This window comes from Vigna unguiculata, chromosome 9, assembly GCF_004118075.2.
Source record: "Vigna unguiculata cultivar IT97K-499-35 chromosome 9, ASM411807v1, whole genome shotgun sequence".
Taxonomy (NCBI): domain Eukaryota; kingdom Viridiplantae; phylum Streptophyta; class Magnoliopsida; order Fabales; family Fabaceae; genus Vigna; species Vigna unguiculata.
In genome coordinates, this window is record NC_040287.1 from 9,363,288 (window position 1) to 9,385,730 (window position 22,443).

Below are 22,443 nucleotides of genomic sequence, written 5' to 3' on the forward strand. Positions count from 1 at the left end.
CATAATGTGTATTTTTAATCAAGATGTCAAAAGAACTTTTCTCTATATAAGTTGACATGCAACTTCACCGTCCATTGTTGCTTTGTCAACAATAGAGTAATTATTTTGTTATATGTAAAAGAAGTTTCATAATTTAAAGGTTTTGTTGGTGACCCTGATGTTAATCAAAAAGACATTATTGTATATTATGATAATAAAAAAGCATAGAATGCATTTGCAACGGGAGATGCATTGGTAATAATCTAACAAATATGATGACACAAATTCATCAGTAAAAAGCAAAAAAAAAAAAAAAATGAAAGCCAAATGACTTATAAAATTCAAGATAACTTGAAGATCTTTTTTTATGTTTTTCCATGATTTTTTTAGTGAATAAATAAAAATTAAAATAAAACTATAATATTAGAGCTACAAGTGTTTATTATAATTAATTGCTTAACAAACTCTGTAATTTAAATATGCTTCAATGCTTAATTATTATATTCATTTCCTTAATAAAGAGTTAAGTTGTTCTATATGTCCTTTTCTTGTAAACAAAGTTTGTCTTTAACAATTTACATCACATAAATGTTAGAAACTATCACACTGCAATTACAAAATCTCTTGAAATTTACAGGAATTTTCATGCAAAAGAATTCTTAAAATTCTTGTTGAATACACTGCCTCAGTGCAATATTTATAATTTATAATTTTTTAAGCCTTCGATTGTTTGTGTATGAGGCTTAATCCCAATGAAATATTTTGAGATTATAATTTCATTTCATTTACATCCCACTTATCTAGTTCCATATTTAAAATATGAACCAAAATTGGAACACTTGCATTTTTACACTTTCTTCATCAGAAAAAGTTCAAATATCTTAACATTCTCATATTTTAATATTGTGATAGGTTTTTTAGAAGTATAGACAAACACATGTTGTTTACTTTACTCCAATATAGAGTGTGTTTTTGACGGTCAAATTTGGGAGACTATTTTTGCACATTTCAGATTTTCATATTGAACTTACCTAAATTGTTTCAGAAAATAAATATAAAACGGCCTGGAGTTTGAACACGACAAAAGTGAATGAGGTAATCAACTAAGTCAGCATGAATTGCTAGGTCCTTTGTTTACTCTATGATCTAAAGCTGAAACCACCACCAATACTAAATTAAGAGAAATGTTGAAAAGTCAACTGCGGGGGAAGAAAACATCTACAACTTGATGTTCCTGTCCTTTTCCATCCGTGAAATTGTGTTTCTGAACAAATAAAAAGGTGGTCTTTTTACTTCTGGTGGTTGAGGGAGTTTCTTTTCAGATTGAGAGGTTTGAATGAAACAATGTGAGAGTTGACTAACTAGGAGTTGAAGACAATGGGTAATATTAAAGGAAATGACAAAGATAGAAAGGGATGTTGTGTCTAGAACTACGACTTTGAAAAAAATGAAGTTTGATAGAGAGAGGGTAGCATGACACATAAAGCAGTTGGCAACAGCAAGAAAGTTAACAACCCAGAGAGAAGTTTTCAAATAAATTCTGTTCCTTTTTTGCTATCAAGTCAACTGGCCTCCAAATCTCGTATTTTTCGAATTGGGGTTCTTGGATTGAAGTGGAGATGATGTTGGTTTAGGTGCTCTCAACCTGTTTGGTGAAATGAAGAGTGTTCTTTCCATCAGCTTCTTCTTTTGTTGCTTCCTGCTGCTCTTGGATTCTTCAATTTCACTCCCTCTGTGTGTTGATTCCAGTGAGTTTTCATCTCTCCTTTTATTTGTTTTGGCCTTTGTTTGTGTTTTATCCAATGTTTTGGTCTGTGGATTTCCAACCCGTTTAGTTACTTTTTTTCATCGTTTGTTTCTTGTAGGAGCACCCTTGACCCTGAACCAGACACTTGAGTTTTGTCCCTACAATGGAAGCTCATGTTGCAACTCCACAGAAGATGCACAGATAGAGAAGCAATTCCAAGTGAACAACGTATCTGATCCTGCCTGTGCCTCAGTTTTGAAATCAATACTCTGTGCGGTAAGATTTTGTTATTTTCGCATAACTTTGTATTTAGATAAAGACCCAGAAAGTTATCTTTTTTCTATTTGCTCCTAAATTGGAGAATACTTACAACTTATTCACGTTTAATACGTGGCATTAAGCAGCAACCAAGAATTAATGAATATTGGTCTTAACGTTTGGATTTTGGGTTCAAACAATGACATTTGTTTAAGTTTGAGATGGATCGAAACAAAAATCAACCCATCACACCCATATTTCAGGTCATAAATATCTGCTTTATAAATTGATGTCTGAGGCTCAATAACCATATTTTCATGGATGGAAACTTTTTAACAACTTTAAGATCTAAACTTTTTGATAACTTCTGCCTTGGATTAATTTCTTTGATACCCTTTGTTTGTAGAGGTGCGACCCGTTTTCAGCGGAGCTATTTACTGTTCAGTCCTCAGCTAGATCAGTTCCTGTGCTTTGCAATTCCACTGTCCCAGCAAATTCTTCTCAGTCAAAGACACAAGTGGAAGATTTCTGTTCTGAAGTATGGAACACATGCAAAGATGTACCCATAGTGAATTCTCCATTTTCCCCTTCATTACAAGGTCAAGCAGGAGCACCAGCTCACGCCAATGCTACCAAACTCACTGATTTGTGGCAGTCCAAAACAGACTTCTGCACTTCATTTGGTGGAGCATCTGATAATTCATCAGTATGCTTTGAAGGAGAACCTGTTTCACTGAATAAAACTGAGACCTCTATAACTCCTCCTCATGGCTTGTGCCTCGAGAAAATTGGTAATGGATCTTATCTCAACATGGTGCCTCATCCTGATGGCTCTAACCGGGCATTCTTCTCTAACCAAATGGGCAAGGTTTGGCTGGCAACTCTTCCGGAAGAGGGATCGGGAGGAACATATGAACTTGATGAATCAAGTCCTTTTGTTGATCTAACTGATCAAGTTTACGTTGATACTCAATTTGGAATGATGGGCATGGCGTTTCACCCAGATTTTGCTAAAAATGGACGATTCTTTGCTTCATTTACATGTGATAAGTCCAAGTGGTCTGGATGTAATGGAAGATGTTCTTGTAATTCAGATGTTAATTGTGACCCATCGAAGTTAGAAACTGATCATGGTGCCCAACCATGCCAGTATCAAACTGTTATTGCAGAGTATTCTGCTAATAGCACTGGATCTCAGCCTTCCTCGGTACACATCTCTTCACACATAGAAAACTAGTTTTCGTGTAGAGTTTTCAATGAATTTACACCATCTTGTTCATGTTTTTCAGGTGGCAAGTGCTAAACCAACTGAGGTGAGAAGAATATTTACCATGGGGCTCCCGTTTTCATCTCAACATGGTGGTCAAATACTCTTTGGACCAGATGATGGATACTTATACTTAATGATGGGATATGGAGGGGGTCAAGGTGATCCTTATAATTTTGCACAAAACAAGAAATCATTGCTTGGAAAGATTATGAGGTTTGATATCGACAACATCCCAAGTGAGTAGTGCTCATGAATGACACTAGAAGATTTTATTTCTGGAATACAACTATGCATTTATGCTCAAGATACACCTTCTCACACAGTCATGTAACGTGTATACTTTTTGTTACTCTTGGCTTTGATGTCTAATCTAAGTATCTGTGTTTAATCTTCAGGTGCAGCAGAAATTAGCAGACTTGGACTTTGGGGTAACTATTCCATTCCAAATGACAATCCATTTAGCGAAGATAATGATCTGCAGCCTGAAATATGGGCCTTGGGAATGAGGAATCCTTGGCGCTGTAGTTTTGATGCAGAAAGACCTTCCTACTTCTTGTGTGCAGATGTTGGACAGGTTTGTGAAATGCGTATCTGCAAACAATTTTGTGGTGTGTTCCATCATACAACCACTTTACACAACTTCAGAGCATTGTGACTAGCCATGACCAAACTGTGCATTTCTTAAGTTAGACACATATGTGCCAATATTTTCCTATATAGAGAAACTTGAGATATTCTTTTCTTTAAACTTTGATCCTTGATCATCTTGATTATTGAAAACTGTACAAATACAAGTAACAATCACCAACCTGACTAATACTATCCTTTATCATATCTAGCATACCACTACAAAACAGGCTCATCATCAATAGATCTTCTGTGCAGTAATTGCAGAACTGTTAACATTCAACTCTATGCTATTATTCTTAGCAATGTTCGGATAAAGAGTGTTACCAAATTTTGTGAGTGAAACATTCTGAGTTTGATAATTGATTTTCAGGATCTTTATGAGGAGGTGGATCTCATCACAAAGGGTGGAAACTATGGATGGCGTGTATACGAGGGCCCTTATCTGTTCCAGCCTACACAATCACCTGGAGGAAATACTTCCGTGAATTCCATAAATCCAATTTTCCCAGTAATGGGATACAACCACTCTGAATTAAACAAGAATGAAGGATCAGCATCCATCACTGGAGGATATGTCTATCGATCTACCACTGATCCTTGCATGACTGGAAGGTGAATAAGCTTCTTCCAAATAATGCAGCTTGTTGAACATATCGGTTTTAGAAAGTAATCCATGACACAACTTCAGTAGACCTATGCAGCATGAACATTTCTCACTATTGAATGACTGAATTTCAGGTACTTGTATGGAGATCTATACGCTGGTGCAATTTGGGCAGCCACAGAGAACCCAGAAAACAGTGGAAATTTCAGCACCAGCAGAATTTCTTTCAGTTGTGCACGTGATTCTCCTATACAGTGCCAGTCTTCACCTGGAAACTCTCTTCCTGCTTTAGGCTACATCTTCTCATTTGGTGAAGATAACAACAAAGATGTTTATGTCCTTGCAAGCACCGGCGTCTACCGAGTTGTTCGGCCAAGTCGTTGCAGTTATGCTTGCTCGCAGGAAAAGGCCACAACCACCACAACACCAACACCTTCTCCTTCTCCTTCCCATGCTTCACGTTGGAGTGTCTTCTCTCAGTATCTGCTTTTGCAATGTTCATTTTTGTTGCTGATTTTGTTGGATTTTATGTAGGGTGATGTTATGATCATTGTACATTATGTAGGAGTGGAGATTTTAAGAGGATGTTTGCAATTTCTTCTGGCTTTTCTTCATCTGGGTTTCTTGCTTTTGCTTTAATAAATGAGATAACTGAGCTGAGTTACTGAATCTGCTTTAGATTTTAAACATAATGTCAGGGTCTAGTGCACAAACCAATCCAGTTAGGGAATGCATTGTTTTACTTTTCTAAATGACTTAAACACTGAATTTTAAAATCAAATAATATAAACTTTTCTAATTTATTTTTACACTGAATTTTAAAATCAAATAATATAAATCTGTGTTTGGATTGAGACACGAAGAAGTGTTAGACAGAAATATTGAGATGAAAAGCCAAGTCACAGAAACAAAAAATAAATTATTTTAAAACACGAAAAGTGAAAGTTATTTTAAGCGCAAGTTTATACCTAATTAATTATGCTTTAATGATAATTGAGTAGTGGAGTGTACATCTTGAATCATAATAAATTACACTCACAGGTTATCTATATATAATTCATATTTTGATGTCATTGAATACATTTTATATATTTTTCATTAATTATTCATATTTTATTAATATATATATATATATATTTATTTATTTATTGTAAAGATTAAGGTATGTAAAGTTATAGAAGGTTTAATAAAATAATACTTAAAAATTATAATAATAAAATGTTATTTTATAAATAGATCTTTTATTACAGAGTTCATTTTACAAAGCTCAGTTATCTCTCTAAAATACCCTTTTTCTATAAGTTCTCTACTTTCAATGTAGGATACAGAAGTCGTCTTTCTTTCTTCTCAATCAGAGTCTAACTTCGGACTCACGACAGAGATTGCTCCAACCTCATCCGATCAAAATCGTTCATAAAGTAAGTTCTTTTTTTACCCCTTTCTGGAGTCAATTTCTCTTTTTGATTGCATGTGAGCAAGATTGAATTAAGATTGAGTTGCATGTGACTCAATCTTACTCAACTTGTCCCTATGCTTGTTGAAGATCCTATTTTCGGATCATTAATCTTAGGTTTTGTGTGAAAATAGGTTCATTTGTGGGTTTGAAGGGTTAAAGAAGTGTTTTGACTATATTACGGAGATTCCGCAAGGTACGAAAATACAAAAAATTCAATTGTTTATTTATGATTGTTTGGATTACTTAAAAATGATTGAATTGCAGTATATGATGAAACTGTATGCTTAATCGAAGGAATTATATTGACCGAGAATATCAATTTGATAAATGAGGTATATGAAAATTGTGTTAGTATGATTGTGCTCTTAGGTTGATGGGAAATTTAGAAGGGTTTGAATGAAACTAACTAAGTTTGTAAGAATTAGTCTCTATTCTTACTTTTGAAAATGTTTTGAAATCAAATGAAATCAAAAGGAGAGAAAAGAGTACCGATTAGAACTAACAGAGTAAGCCAAATTATTTGCATTCTTGATTTTTTTGCATTAGCATTGGGCATAATAAGAGGGCCTTGGGCGCCAGTTATAAAAATTAAGATCAAATTTAGACTCTAGAGCGTCGGGTGCTACAATCTACTATTGATGTCTGTTTCACAAGAGTTCCAGAGATTTGTAGTGCTGAATGTTGTCTATGTGCAGACGGACGCCGAAATGGTTATATATATTGGATTGTAATATATATATATATATATAAAATTTAGAAGGGTTTGAATGAAACTAAGTTTGTAAGATTTAGTCTCTGTTCTTACTTTTGAAAATGTTTTGGAATCAAGTGAAATCAAAAGGAGAGAAAAGAGTACCGATTAGAACTAACAGAGCAAGCCAAATTATTTGCATTCTTGATTTTTCTGCATTAGCATTGGGCGTAGCAAGAGGGCCTTGGGTGCCAGTTATAAAAATTTAAGATCAAATTCTGACTCTAGAGCGTCTGGCGCTACAATCTACTATTGACGTCTGTTTCACAAGAGTTCCAGAGATTTGTAGTACTGGATGTCGTCTATGTGCGTCTATGTGCGAACGAACGCCGAAATGGTTATATATATTAGATTGTAATATATATATATATATATATATATATATATATATATATATATATATATATATATATATATATATATATATATATATGCTAAAAACAAATAATTAAATAATATGTATTTAATTTGCTATTTTAAAATGTAACTTTTTATAAAGATTTTATAAAGAATTTTTATTTTTATTTAAAATTTAATTTAATTCAAATTTATATATTTAAAAATATTTTTTATTAAATTATTTTACAAAATCATATTGATCAAATCTCTTATAATATTTTCATTCATTTCTTCTCACTTTTTTCGTTATCCTTAATCAAAATAAACTCAGTTCTTACTCTCTTTCTCTCTACATTTTTCAAATATTACAATAACTCAAAATGCTTATTAGTTTAAATTATAAATTTTATATATATATATATATATATATATATATATAATTAATATGTCTATCTACACATAAAAAGGAATTTTTCTTTTTCACATTTGTTTTTTAAATTTATTCTTTAAATAAAAGTCTTTCTAAATCAAAATAATCATTTTTTCAATTTTACTGTTTTTTTAAATTTAATATCTTTTTAATTTAACTGATTTTTTAAATTTAACCATTTTTAATTATAAAATTACCTAAAAAAAACTATTTACAATAGAATTATAAAAATTATTTATATTTAATTTCATAATAATAATAATAACAATAATACTAATTTTTATTATTATTTATTTTCATACAAAAATGAATACATATTATTTTACAAAGCTGAGTTATCTCTCTAAAATACCTTTTTTTCTATAAGTTCTCTACCTTCAATGTAGGATATATAACTCGTCTGTCTTTCTTCTCGATCAGAGTCTAACTATGGACTCATTGCAGAGATTGCTCCAACCTCATCCGATCAAAATCGTTCATAAAGTAAGTTTTTTTTCACCCCTCTCTGGAGTCAATTTCTCTTTTTGATTGCATGTGAGCAAGATTGAATTAAGATTGAGTTGCATGTAACTCAATCTTACTCAACTTGTCTCTATGCTTGTTGAAGATCCTATTTTCGGATTATTAATCTTAGGTTTTGTGTGAAAATAGGTTCATTTGTAGGTTTGAAGGGTTAAAGAAGTGTTTTGACTACATTACGGGAGATTGCGCAAGGTACGAAAAAAACAAAAAATTCAATTGTTTATTTATGATTGTTTGGATTACTTAAAAATGATTGAATCACTAGATATGATGAAATTGTATGCTTAATCCAAGGAATTAAATTGATTGAGAATATCAATTTGATAAATGAGGTATATGAAAATTGTGTTAGTATGATTGTGCTCTTAGGTTGATGGGAAATTTAGAAGAATTTGAATGAAACTAACTAAGTTTGTAAGAATTAGTCTCTACTCTTACTTTTGAGAATGTTTTGAAATCAAATGAAATCAAAAGAAGGAGAGAAAAAAAGTACCGATTAGAACTAAGGGAGCAAACCAAATTATTTGCATTCTTGATTTTTCTGCATTAGCATTGGTCGTAGCAAGAGAGTCTTGGGCGCCAATTATAAAAATTAAAATCAAATTGAGACTCTGGAGCGTCAGGCGCTACAATCTACTATTGACGTCTGTTTCACAAAAATTTCAAAGATTTGTAGTGTTGGATGTCGTCTATGTGTAGATGCCGAAATGGTTATATATATATATATATATATATATATATATATATATATATATATATATATATATATATATATATATATAATATGCTAAAGCAAATAATTAAATAATATGTATTTAACTTGCTATTTTAAAATGGAACTTTTTATAAAGAATTTTTATTTTTATTTAAAATTTAATTTAATTCAAATTTATATATTTAAAATTAATTTTTATTAAATTATTTTACAAAATCATATTAATCAAATCTGTTATAATATTTTCAATCATTTCTTCTCACTTTTTTCTTTATCCTTAATCAAAACAAACTCAGTTCTTACTCTGTTTCTCTCTACATTTTTCAAATATTAGAAGTACTCAATGATTATTAGTTTAAATTATAAATTATATATATATATATATATATTATATATATATATATATATATATATATGTATATAATTATTAATATGTCTATCTACACTTAAAAAGGAAAATTTCTTTTTCACATTTGTTTTTTAAATTTATTCTTTAAATAAAAGTCTTTCTAAATTAAAATAATCATTTTTTTTTAATTTTACAGTTTTTTTTAAATTTAATATTTTTTTAATTTAACTGCTTTTTTAAATTTAACCATTTTTAATTATAAAATTACCTACGAAAAATAATATTTACAATAGAATTATAAAAATTATTTATATTTAATTTCATAATTATAATAATAACAATAATAATAATTTTTATTATTATTTATTTTCATAAAAAAATGAACACATATTATTAAAGTAAGTAATATTATATGTATATATAAGCAAGCCCTATTTTCCTCTTTTTCTTGTTCTTATTTTCTTTCATATTTCTTTATTTATTTTTTCCTATATTATACTATTATTTATTTAATACTACATTATAAGTATATATTATGAAAGTAGTAGTTAAAATATTAAATTATTTATCAGATAATTGTTTTAGATATACACATTTATAAACTTTACAAATCTATGTGTAATAAATAAAATATATGTAAGCTAATGAAAATATGCAAAATATATAAAATTAAGACATGTGATATATATATATATATATATATATATATATATATATATATTAAATAATAAATAAATAATTCTTTTAAATTATAATAAGTCTTTTTGTAAACTTATTTTTATAATTTAATAAATAAGTTTATGTAATTTATATAATTAAAATAAAATATTTGATAAATGAATTTATCTTATTCAGTTTTAGCATTTTCTTTCTCATATAATTAATAAATATAAGCTTTTACTTAATTTTCTTTATTTTTTCCTCTCATTTTCAAGTTTTGTTTCCATTCTCTTATTTTCTTTTTCTGGTCAAATACTTATATTATATATTATATTAGTTTCAAGTAATATTAATATTGTACATACAGTATATTGTTTTCTTTATCACATTTACATGTATAATTTTATATGAATTCTAATTTTTCCTTACCAAAATATGTAATATAACATAATTTGTTTAAAATATATTCACACACGTTATACAAATTTTATCCCGCATACCTTAAATTTTTTAATATTTACACATGTCATACATTGCTCATAAGATCTTCTATAAGAAACATTTAATTATATTACTGTAAACATCTTCAATACGACACAAAACATCCATATTAAGATTCAAACATTTGAATATATTTAAATAAAACAAAATCTATGTATAAAATCAAATATTATGACAATCTTACCTTTATATATAGATAATTTATCCTAAAGTATTATAAACAATTTAACCCGTCTCTCTTATCTATTAAAATTTGCTTACTCAAACTTTTGCTCTCAACTTCTTTATTTTTTCAAACAAGTTAAATATGTATATAAAATATTTTGATCAACAATTTAAACATACTCTCGTGCTCTTTGATTACTACGTTCATTTTTGTCTCCATAAATGACACATACATAATCATACAAAATATTTCACATTCTTAGGTGAATAAAATATCAACATTTGTATAATCATAAAAAATATCTCTATTATTATTATTTTTTTCTTTGACTTTCTTGGTTACTTTTTTGTTCAACTTATTTCTTCTGTATTTTTTTTTTCTTGAAATTGTTTTTGTCTCAACTCCTCCTTATTTTCTTTTTCTCCCAACTTATCTTTTATGCCTTTTACTCTCACCTCCTTACTTTTTATTTTATCCATTCTCATCTCTTTCTCTTTTATTTTTTTTGGCTCTAAATATTTTATTTTTTTTCCCTCATCACAATTGACCATGTTTTTCTCATCAAAATTGTCTTTCAATTTTCTCTCCATTTATGAAGCAAACTTATCAATAAACAATGTGTGATAGTTATGAATTTAAAAAAACACTTTTAACACCAATAAATACCATAAATTTGAAAATAATATATATATATATATATATATATATATATATATTTAACTCTTTGTATCTATGCCTTTTCCATCTTGCTTTAGACTTTTATATTAAATAATAGAGTTTGGTAATATAAATAAAATCTAGATGAATTAATCATAATTCATGATGATTCACTCACATGTTTACGGCAGAAGTTATAAAATTTGATCAAAGTTTCTCCATAATTACTTATATTAATTTATCTAAAAGTTAAGATAATATGTTTAAAATAGATTTTTGACTAACACACTATAATTAATTAAGAATAAATTATAATAAATACGGATGTTTTTTAATAAACCAACCATTGATATGTTATTTTTAATAACAACAAATAGTAAGAAAATGATAGGATTCTTAAGATAATACAATGTTAGTGTTTATTTTCTTAATGGGATTTATTTCATATTAGAATTTTATATCATTTGGATACATATAAGTATCCTGGTATAAACTAATATTCATAAAAAATAACTTTATTTTGAGTTAATGTATGATCTATTACTTATAAATATATCTTAATGAAAGATATCTTTCATCTTCATTTAAACATTTAAATGTTTCCTTCTTCCAATTCTTTGAATACCGGAAGAATGAGAAACATTTCAATTTTCAACAAAAATATTTTAGATCGAAGAAATTTAATATGTATATATTAGGTTATAAGTATAGTTAAAAGATAGGCAAGAATCACTCATAAACTTAAATCAACTAAGTAATAAAAGATATACATAAAATCTTATATTAAAATATTTTAATAGATAAAATAATTAAATTACCAAATATCTTTATTATTATACGTAATATAAAATTATATATCAGTTATATAACTTAAAAAAAAGGTTAGTATCTATACAACTTTCCATCCAAAAAACACAGTATTAGAATCTATATCAATTACAAAACCTAATTACAAAATAGCGATAAATACTATATTCAAACACAAACATAGTTCAATTTCTAAAAAAATGTGATTTGTATAGATTAATAACAATATTTTAAAACCCATGATAAAGTAACTTATAAGAATACATCAATTTTTTTATTTATCCCAATTTTACTTTATTTTTTTTATCTCTTTAAATTTTGGTTATACTACTTTCCACATCTATATCTTTCTATTTCATTTTTTTTTCTACTATTAAAATTCACTCATTTGAAGATATTATATGAAAAAAATGTTGAGATCTTCCTATTTAAGTGTTACACATTCTATCAATATACCATCATTCTCCTGACCTCGCCGGAATAATAGGCAGAAAACTGATTGCCAATAGAATAAAAGCAAATATTTTAGTGTTTTTTTTTTCTCATTGTTTTTGGCTAGTTAATTTGTTTTTTTTTGTGTTAAATTTCAAGTTTTTATATATATCAGCAAAAACCAAAGGTGAACAAATTCCTCCATTGAAAATTCATCATCTCTGGAGGACACTAGCTGCACAAATCTGAACATGGAGCTGGCAAGAGAAACAAGTGACACAACACTTGTTTTCCTTTCGTGTTTAACATTTATAAATATATTATTATTGTTATATCAAATTTTTAAAGACAGTAACGAAAATTAAAATTACCATCAGAAACATATCATTGCGCAACGTACAATTTAAAAAGAAAACAATGTTATGAAATAAGTATAAGTAAAAGATAAATAAAAATCAAAGCTGCAAAGTGAAAACCCAAATTCCTGGCACTGTGTTTGTGTTTCTGACCCGCTTCTTCAATCTATCTCTCTCTGTTGCCTTGAGTTTCCTATATTTGCAGAACCACATAGGTACATAGGTACATGCACCTTTGAATTTGAGGGTTTGTGTCCCTCTCTTTGGTCCCTTTAAAAAAAAAAAAACACTGCTCCAATTTTTTTTTTCAAACATTCATTGTTTCTCTCTCTAAAAAAAAAAGAAAGTGCCCTTCTTCGCTTCTCTCTCTACAACCCCTCGTTCTTCACTTTGATTTTCCGTCTTCAATGCTAACCCAACCACGATCCTCTGCACGTTATCCCACCACACCTAACCTAAAACCCTTTTGATCTCTCTGTCTTACACCATGTCCCAAGGATCTCCCCCGCAGGACAGCAAAGAACCCTCGCCCGATTTGCACAAGGAGGAAGCAACCACCAACACCGCCGCTACTGCTGCCGCTGATGCTGCTCCTCCCGCCCCCACCCGGAACCGTCCCTCTCGCGCCTGTACCATTCGTACGGCTGCACGCCTCTACTCCGCGTCGCAGCCAGCAAGGCCAAAGGCTGCAAAGAGGGAGCCTCGCCGCGAGGAGTCGCCCCAGCCTCCGTCGCCACAGCCGCAGCAATGCAGCAAGATCGTGACGCCGTTGGTGGAACCGCCCACGCCTGCACAGTTGCCGCGTTACAACCTCCGGTGCATGTGGGAATTGGCTTCAATACTCAATTTTTTTAATGTGAGTATGGAGACTGTGATTCTTTTTTTGCTTTTCACTGGGTTTGTTGTGCATTCTTTGTATTAAGTCTGTTTTTTTCTTGTTGTTGTTGCTGCTGCAGCTTTTTAGGCATCTTTTGAATATTTCAGTAGAATTCTCGGCTGAAGAGTTTGAGACGGCTTTGCTCACTCCCAATGACACATTGAGTGATATACATATGCCTTTGCTAAAGGTTGGTGCTTTTTGATTTTTTTTTTATCTCCCTTTTGTTTGTTCTTGTGTTCGTACTGCATTTCTTCTTTTTTCTGTGAATATGGGTGAGACTGAAGTCCTAGTCTTTGTGGGTTGTGTTAGTTTTGTGCTTGTTGGTATTGTTAGGAGTTTGTAGGATGTTGTATTGATGCGTTCTTTTCTTATTTTGAGTAATATTGCAGTGGATTTGATTATGATTGTATCCCTTAAATATGAAGTTGTTTCTTCTGTGATAACGTCAGTGCTCATTGCCTGGTAGCGAGGGAAATTAATAGCTGTTAAGTGGAGTTCTTATTAGTGTAGGGTATCTGGAGGTTGCTGTGGCTGAGACAGAGAAGGTTGCATTACTGGGGTGCCTTTGATTAGTGTATGTTTAAATCTAGTCATATGTTTTGGGATTATAATTCAAATCGAAAAGGTCATAACATGTTCAAAATTTTCTAAGAGTTTGAGTTGAATCCAAATGATAAACTTTGGTATTAGCCACTACTTAACAGTTGGAATGACTCTTTATTTAATGCGGTGGTTGAAACTCTTTTGAATGTGGAAATTGTGGAAGGAGCAAAAAACTGAACACTGACAAATATATAGTTTGTAAGTGCATTGCCTGTTTGATGGATTCATGGCCATAATATGGTTGACCTATATGATGCTGGGAGATGGACATGATTATTTGCAACTGAGTTGAGTTTGGCAGGAATTGGTAAGTACAAAGCAAGTAATTAATTGGAGGTCTTTGTTGCATGTTGGGAAGCCCTTTCTTGAGTGTTAAACTGGGGACTTTTTCTGATTGTTTGTTCTCTCTGCCCTGATATTAGCCCAATTTGCTTTTGAAGGATTGTGTTCAAGTATGCAGCTTTTAAGCTTAGTTTATTTATTTCTGTGGTTTCTAAGTATAAGGTACTATGCTGCATCAAATGGTTACAACTTCCAAATGTACCTTTGGATTTTCTTCTCTGGGTTTCATCCTTGTTGGTCCTATCCCTGATCTTCTGAGTTCAAATCAATGTGTCAAAGATAATCATGATCATTCTTGGGAGAGGCGGATGTATACTTTACTGGACAGTTTATATAGGTGTTCAGGCATCATTACTGAAATTACTATAGAAAAGGCCTACTTCGAAGAATGCTCAGAACTTCTGGGGCGAGTTTTTGTTATTCCTAATTTTTGTTGCAAAGCGTTTATACTTAAACTATAGCTTCCCTGCAGATTTAAATAATGTGGGAAAATTATTCTGTATTGAAACTCCCATGCTGCGATGAGAAAGTGTTGTTATAGACATGGTGCATGCTATACACGTCCATGGTGTAATGAGTTTGTGGATGGAGATTAATTGAGTAAAACAGTGTACTTGGACTGTTTTGAAATTTAGTTTTTGGGTTGAGTACTATAATGACATAAATCTGCACAAGTCTGATTTGTATGTTATGTACTTAGGTTTTGAGTGACAAAGAGATAGTGGGGACTGGGGAGAATGAAAGTTTAGACTGTTTAATGTTATTGGTCACACACTTCCATATCTTGCAGAGGTAGTTGAAGTTTAGTACTTTAAGCTGCAGTAGTGCAATGAATGCTATCACAAGGTCAATGCCATTATTTCCTTACTTCCATTTGTCCTTCATCTATTGAATTTGTCTTTAGTTCCACTTGTCCTTCATCTATTGCAGTGGCTAATCAAAAAGTGGTGACTCATTTAAGTTTTTAAAATTGGATTAGATATTATAATAGCATTAATCTTGCTTAGTCTCTTTTGTTGGTGGATAGATAGATATTGTTAAACGAGTGATGAAGTCAAGGGTTTTTATTCTAGTTGTCTTGCAGTTTAAGAGCTTGTGAGGTTTGTTTGCCATTGTCTTTTATAGGGCACTAATCCATCTCAAAATCTATTCCTCTGCAAGATCAATACTTTCTTTGTTGTACAATGTCACAAGCTGTCAAAATTGCTACTAGTCTGATAACATTAATTGTATCTTTTTTATAGGCCATTCCTCCCATTACACGAATGGCACTCTCACGTGATACTTGGATAACGGTATTATGCAGAAAGTTAAGAGATTGGTGGCACTGGGTAATAACAATATTTTTTTAGCAAGCTGAAAATTCTATATAACATTTTGTAGTTTCCAGAGCTAATAAAGGGAATTCAAATGCAGGTTGCGGATGGGGATCTTCCTATTGTTGCTTCACATGGGTAAGTAAACAGTCAGTCTTGCAATATCTAAAGTCCACTTTATGTGTCTACCAAGTCTCATGTTATGTTCACGTGACAGAGCGGAGATTGAAGTATATAAATCACTTGATCCAGGGGTTCGTGTGGTCATCTTAAAAGCATTATGTGACATTCGAGTTGAGGTACCCTTGTCCATTTAACATTTATGTATGTATCTATATTTCTTATATACTTTTCCTTGAATGGGTGAAAGTTAGTATGGAAGAATGAGACCACTTTCCTTTATTTTAGGTTAGATCTCTGAAAACTATGCAATTCATGTTTAGAACTGAATTAACTTCTACTACGATATATGCATGTGATTTATCTGTCATTCACTATTTTTGTTTGCCTCATTTTGTGTTCAAGTTGCAGCCACCCATTTTAGGTTTATTTTATCCTATCTCTTATATTGAGTGGTTCTTGGGCTTGCCTATTAACAAGGGTGTGATAATTTGCCTCAATAGTTTCTTTTAATACAATTCACACAGATTCCTGGAGATGCATGACCATGCACTATTTTAGTTGGCCAATGGCTATTGTGTCTAACTAGGTCACCCTATTATGGAATAACTTTCTTTAGGGTTCTCTTTTTGCCGGGGGGAAGGGGGGGAGGTAGGGGTTGGAGCAGTGCAAAAGGTATTTAAATTCCCAAGATCAAAACCTGCCAAGTGCACAGATTGAGGGGCAAATCATTAATAGCCTGACTCACAAATCTTACTTTTGATCATCCCTCTTCATGGTGTACATGATTAAACTTGACTTGTGTATTTTGCAGCAAGAAGATATCAGGAGTTACATTGACAGCTCAATCAAGCATGGCATTCCACTTTCAACATTTCGCAAGGAGCGTATTGGTGGTGATTCACATGGAGTTTCTTATTGGTAATATTCATGTGCTTTGACTTCAATCTGTTCAAAGTTTGAAGTGTCATACTGGAAAGTTAATGCACATTTATCTCTTTTTTTTTTCTTTTTATTCACATGGCATTTGATTAGTGCAGGTATGAAGATGACCAAAATATTGGTCAGAGGTTGTATCGGGAGATAAGGAAAACTGAGGTGGTTCAAATGAAGAAAGGGAAACCAAGAGGTTCCCAGGTTTTTTCTAATACAACCTACCAGTGGGAAACAGTTGCTACCAATTTTGATGAATTTCTGGATGTTTCTGTAAGTTATTGAAACTCATCTATCTATGCTTAGTGGGCATGTTTTAACGAGTGTTCAGTGTTTTTCTGGGTATTGGGACTTTTGAGTTATAGGTTTTGTACTAGAAAATGGATCACTTAATAGATTAATCAGTAAATTAATGATGTATATTTGGAGTCACAAATTGATACTAATTTTATTTTGATTTAGAAACCCTAACTAAAGTTCTTAGTGAACTTATCAAATAGGAAACTGTTTTTTTTTAGAAAATTCAAAGTTAATTATAGTCCTTGAATGAAACCATTAGATTCACCATTGTTGATAAAACCTAATAACTGTAGAGGAAAAAATCCACAGCGAAAAGGGTAGTAGGAAATCAGCGTGGACATGATGTCTGGAAAAAAATTGGCACCAATGAACAGTGAGTCCACAGGGACGGCATGGATTAAAATTAGGTTCTAAATACCATGTAGAGAGAAATGGTATATATTTATTTTGTGATAGGGTTGTGTGTATTTAGCACAGCTGTGGAACATATATACATATATCATACATAGCATTACATAGGGATGGACCAAGCCCATATACACAATATATCTAACGCTAACAAAAAATCAGAACATTGATTGTTACCATTGTACTATACGTTACAACCTTATTATACTTTTCAAATTTCATTCCTTCTTGCCTCTTTATGACTGCTACTAAAAAAGAACAATATTTTCAGAACTATCAATAAGTGCTAGAAGGCAATCTCAGCCACAATATGCATGAAGAAAATACAAGGCAACAAAGAACTTAAAAGTGGTCAAAGGGTGCCTTATGCCGCCATTAGTATTAAGTGCCTTCTATTTATAATAGAAATTAGTTAACGTTGTTGGTCAGACTGAGGCCTCCATTAGTGTTGGAACCAGGGAGATCAAATTAGCTGCAGCAATTATTTAATGCAATCAGCTATTTTCTCAATTGTCTTGTTCAAAATCTATTGGTCTACCCTTTCACTAATATTATTTTAAAGTTAAATTATAAACTTCTGGAATTCTGATACAACAACTAAGCCTTTAACCACTAATTAGGATTGGCTACCCTACTTGAATCCTTTGGTTTACAACTCCCTCTATTGCTATGTTTTTTTTTCTTTGACAGACCTAAGAATGCAGATATATTTTTGTTATAGAAGATAGGATTGACCGTTAGTTTTTTTTTTTCAAAGGGAAATAATATAAAATAACCTAATTCTGCCAATTTTTCATGAAGTTTGCACCGTTTTTTTTAGTTGAGCTTCATCTTATTTGCTTTTACTCATCTGATTTCCCAGGAGAAGCTTTTCACAAGTAAAAACAGAACGGAGGTTTCTGTGGGGAAGAAGGTGAAGATAGACATGCTTCCTGAAATTGAGAAGGTTCACAAGGTACTATATCTGTGTTTGCTTACTCTACCCTATCCTCCTCTCAATGGGTTTAGAAAATTGAAAAATTGGGCACTTTGACTTGAATTCATGTTTGCTTTTAGTTTTATCTTCATATGTGGTCCTTGAAGAACCTTATTGTGCTTTTAACTGACAAAATTAGTCTGGCATGGGTTGAGAAGATGTAGCATTCTAGGATTTGAACTTGAATTCATGTTTGCTCTTCTTTTTTATCTTGATAAGTGGTTCATAAAAAATCCTGTTGTACTTTTAACTGACAAAATTGGCGTGTCTTGTGCAGAGAAAGGAGAAATTGATGAAAAAACAACACAGACAAGCTCTTCTTCTTGATAATTTCTTAGGTGTTGATGGGCTTGCCCTAGGGCGTTCACTTCGTGATAGGAAACCTGTTACCTACACTTTCGGTAAGAAGTTTCATCATTGTTTGCATTTTTGTTTTCACAGCTGGAGTTGGCCTCTTTATTTTCCTCATTTTTTTTTTCCTTCACATGAACTGCTGAGGGTTATTAGACAGTTCAATATTTTTACAGTTGGATTGTTGTGGGTATGTTAGGACCCTAGGTTTTAACTAGCCTGAATCCAGGTTTTAAGTAGTGTGCTATAGCAATGCTACAGTAGCAACAATTGCTTGTTGTAGGGACTGCTGTATTGGCCATAGCGGAAAAAATAGAAGGCTGAATCTATGTGATGGTTCCAAAAAATCCCTCTGAATAGAGACGGTAGCTATTTAAAACATTGTTGGCCTTGAATATTGTGAAGAATATCTATTCTTTAAAAAGCTTTCCCTGCTTGGACCAAGGGCGCTGCTGTTCACAAGAGCAGGGATAATTTATTGGTTCTTTCTGATATCTGACATTGGTTTTGGGATTTCCTTTGATCTGATAAAAGTTCCATTGGATTTTGCATAGCTACTTGGTAAGCATTTATATTTTTCATATATCCACATCTTTTAGTTAAGAGTGTAACATTATCACTGAGCTTTATTGCAATTTTACCCTGCATTGATGATAGCGGGACAATCTGGACATTGATAATCTCAGTTTTATTGTGCATCCTGTTTAGCTTTAGTTATGGCAAAAATTCTCCTGAACTACATAATTTTTGGTTTGGTTGGATAAAAGTAAATTCATTTCTTGAGTTTCAGTATTTGAGGCTTTACATTGACCTAACTTGACATTGCTGTCATTGCAGATGATTATGATCGGTCCATCAATGAGGCAATTAAGATAACCAAGTATGGATTTTGCATTTTGATCTTACATTCTTGTACCTCTATTTGGCTGTTCTCGATATGCATGTAATTTTTGTTGTTGCGTATATTGAGAGAACAGGAGCCAATCATATGCATTTGTCAGGCTTTGTACTCACGGCATAGTTTCTGTTTCTTTCTATATCAGACGGAAACCACCGTCCCCAGAAGCTATACCAAGAAGAGAACCAGGATCAAAACCCGAAGCTTTATCCAATGGTAAATGGAGTGGTCCTTCCCCTTCGCATGACCCTCAAGATCTCAATTTTGGCACGCTATCTCCAAAATCACCAGACTTCGATGATATGGAGGAAGATAATCAAGCTGACATACTGGACTTGGATCGAAGGTTTGTGGTTCTGATTTTATTATCCCTTCAAATATGTTCTGATGACTTCTATGTCTTATTTCATTGATAATTTTTATTTCACATCAGCAATCGACGAAGACAGAAGCCTAAACGGTATTCAGAGAAAGAGTTTGTTGAAGCTTTGTCAGATAATGAGGCTGACTATGACAGTGATGATGATATCGTGGGAGAAGCAGTGTATTCTGAAGAGTATCTTCAGAAACGCAAGCAGAGAAGGAAGGCTTCTAGTAGCTCTGGCTCTGAAGGAGATGAAGAATATAATTGGAATGAAGATAATGTTGAAGATGAAGAAGAAGATGATGAAGATTCCATGAGTGTCAGTGAGGAGAGTGACAAGCCCCGGAAATTCAAGCGACTGGCAGGCCGGACTAGGAGGGAAACAAAACTCAGGTCTGTGGGTGAGATTCAATCAGGTCTAAGACGCAGTAAGAGGGCAACACAAAAACGTATAAATTACCGGCAGTTAGAGATGTCTGATTCAGAAACCGAGTTCGTTAAACCTGACAAGTCTAATGCATCAGATGATCACTCAGATCCTTCTGAGGAGAATGGAGATTACATGATGGAAAGTGAAGATTCAGATGGCAATGACGATGAAGAACAAGAAACTAAAGATGTGGAGCCTGTTACTTACCACCCTGCCGAAGGGAACAACAACCAATATCCTGCTGTAGAGGAGAATGATGAACAAAGCAAAATCCAGCCTCCTGAAAAATCTAGTAGTCCAGGTCAGGAGGAAGTTGAAGGCACCACAAAGCGACGCTTCCTTGATTTGAATGAGCTTGCCCCTAGCTCAGGTTTTGATGATGCTCCGAATACAACAACAACCAAAGATGAAGGCAATGATGATTTGTGAAGCTACCCTTTTTGCTTCAAAGCAATGATGGTAGTTTGCTATGAAGGAAACCAAGTGACATGTATGATAATAGAACTATAAATTTTGTTATGTGCCTGAAAGGGAAGTTAAGGGTAGATCTCTTCCTGTGGCAACCTAAGCAGCCCTTGGTGCATGATTTTCCACCAGAAGCAGCAGCATGATACTGAGTTGTGTAGATTAGGTAGTCATTTTTTAGTATTTAGTATTTCTACATCAAAGGGTCTACGGAAGTGAATGAGAATTTGTTGGGCGTTATTTGGCCCATCCAATCGGTGTACAATAACTGTTAACAAGTACTGTAACTTTAAATAGATATATGGCTTTTGATTATCAAGCCCTGTAGTTCTATTTTTTTTTACTCATGGACTCCTAGTGATTAGCTTTTCAGTAAATAGGGTTAACTGTTTTTCCTTCTTCATCTGTTCAGATAAAAATGCTCCTACTTTTGATTTCTCTACATAATGGCTAACCATTTGTGCTTAACTTGTCTGTTCTTGCTTTCAAAGTAGATGTTTTGTTTGCAAGTTTGCCACATAATCTACGATTTTAAAAGCATGGCAACTAATTCAAACCGTTAAGAGTAATAGCGTGGAAAGAAGATTTTAGGACAAAATTAAGTTCATACCTTTTTTATTTGAAAGTTCAACTCTTTCCTTTTGAAGTTTTTGATTGCATGAAATAAAGTACACTACGCATTTTTACTAAAGAAATACAGTTGCACAGTCTATTCTTTGTAAACGAAAACAGGGGAAAACTGTGTAAAATTTTAAAAAAATTACAGGGAGTTCTGTTCTTCTGACTTTATTTGAGTCCAAGGTTTTGTTCTTCTATCTTTCTGTTCCTGTACCTCTCTAATCTCTTCCCATACCTTTCCATTAGGATGTAATAAAAAATCAATACTTTAAAAGTAGTTAAAAATTTTCAAATTATACATTATATTTTAAAAGATATTTTCAACATTGATTTTTAGATTACTTTATATATAACGCTTAAAAAATATATATTAGAGCATAAGCATTCCAAAATATTTAAAATTTATTACGGAAAAACTCAATAAACACATAAATACTTCGACATTTTTCTTTACAAATCCAAAAATATTTTTCAACTTCCCATTTTCAACTCAAATGTTTTCACGGAAAGGAGGAACGTAAGTCGAGAGATCTAAAATAAGTAAAATTTATTTTAGAAGCTTGTGAATTTCTTAAGAATAAACTCTGATTAGAATGTTGAAGACTAAAGGAAAGTCCACTATAAGAGATTTTACAACATTCAAGTTAGTAAGAACAAAAGATAATAGTAAATAAATGAAAGAATGAATAAAGGTGAATAATGAAAAATATATTCAATTTATGAAATAACACTTGAGTACCAAGTTTTGGTTTTTGACATCTTATAAGTGTTTTATCTTTATGAGTCTACGTATTTATAAGTAATTTTTGA

At 31.9% G+C, this 22,443-nt stretch overlaps 2 protein-coding genes and 1 long non-coding RNA gene across 4 annotated transcripts; all 3 read left to right on the forward strand.

Annotated features, from left to right (window-relative positions):
- The first annotated feature begins 1,636 nt into the window (after positions 1–1,636).
- Positions 1,637–5,157, forward strand: LOC114163938 (HIPL1 protein). Its single transcript, XM_028048332.1, has 7 exons — positions 1,637–1,727; positions 1,845–2,002; positions 2,391–3,191; positions 3,274–3,490; positions 3,650–3,828; positions 4,255–4,496; positions 4,623–5,157. Exons 1-7 carry the CDS (start codon positions 1,637–1,639, stop codon positions 5,020–5,022), a joined length of 2,088 nt encoding a protein of 695 aa, XP_027904133.1. The 3' UTR covers positions 5,023–5,157.
- Positions 5,158–5,771: 614 nt separating this feature from the next.
- LOC114196176 lies at positions 5,772–8,565 on the forward strand. 2 transcript variants are annotated; one of them, XR_003606630.1, is made up of 4 exons: positions 5,772–5,906; positions 6,076–6,137; positions 7,851–7,947; positions 8,116–8,565. It is a non-coding gene; the product is annotated as an uncharacterized LOC114196176 (long non-coding RNA). The 2 variants fall into 2 exon arrangements; XR_003606629.1 differs by having other exon boundaries at positions 7,885–7,947.
- A 4,164-nt stretch (positions 8,566–12,729) lies between these two features.
- On the forward strand, positions 12,730–21,412 carry LOC114163957 (DDT domain-containing protein DDR4-like). Its single transcript, XM_028048360.1, has 12 exons — positions 12,730–13,485; positions 13,586–13,696; positions 15,699–15,785; positions 15,871–15,908; positions 15,988–16,069; positions 16,705–16,811; positions 16,931–17,096; positions 18,394–18,486; positions 18,785–18,908; positions 19,696–19,738; positions 19,902–20,102; positions 20,190–21,412. Exons 1-12 carry the CDS (start codon positions 13,117–13,119, stop codon positions 20,977–20,979), a joined length of 2,211 nt encoding a protein of 736 aa, XP_027904161.1. The 5' UTR covers positions 12,730–13,116; the 3' UTR covers positions 20,980–21,412.
- The last annotated feature ends 1,031 nt before the right edge of the window (positions 21,413–22,443 follow it).

Bases quoted from the DNA above. Each gene is read 5' to 3' on its own strand.
- LOC114163957 (XM_028048360.1), top strand. From the start codon at position 13,117: ATGTCCCAAGGATCTCCCCCGCAGGACAGCAAAGAACCCTCGCCCGAT. The intron at 13,697-15,698 runs GTTGGTGCTTTT...TCTTTTTTATAG, and splicing joins TACATATGCCTTTGCTAAAG to GCCATTCCTCCCATTACACG. The intron at 20,103-20,189 runs GTTTGTGGTTCT...ATTTCACATCAG, and splicing joins ATACTGGACTTGGATCGAAG to CAATCGACGAAGACAGAAGC.
- LOC114163938 (XM_028048332.1), top strand. From the start codon at position 1,637: ATGAAGAGTGTTCTTTCCATCAGCTTCTTCTTTTGTTGCTTCCTGCTG. The intron at 1,728-1,844 runs GTGAGTTTTCAT...TGTTTCTTGTAG, and splicing joins CCCTCTGTGTGTTGATTCCA to GAGCACCCTTGACCCTGAAC. The intron at 3,192-3,273 runs GTACACATCTCT...CATGTTTTTCAG, and splicing joins CTGGATCTCAGCCTTCCTCG to GTGGCAAGTGCTAAACCAAC.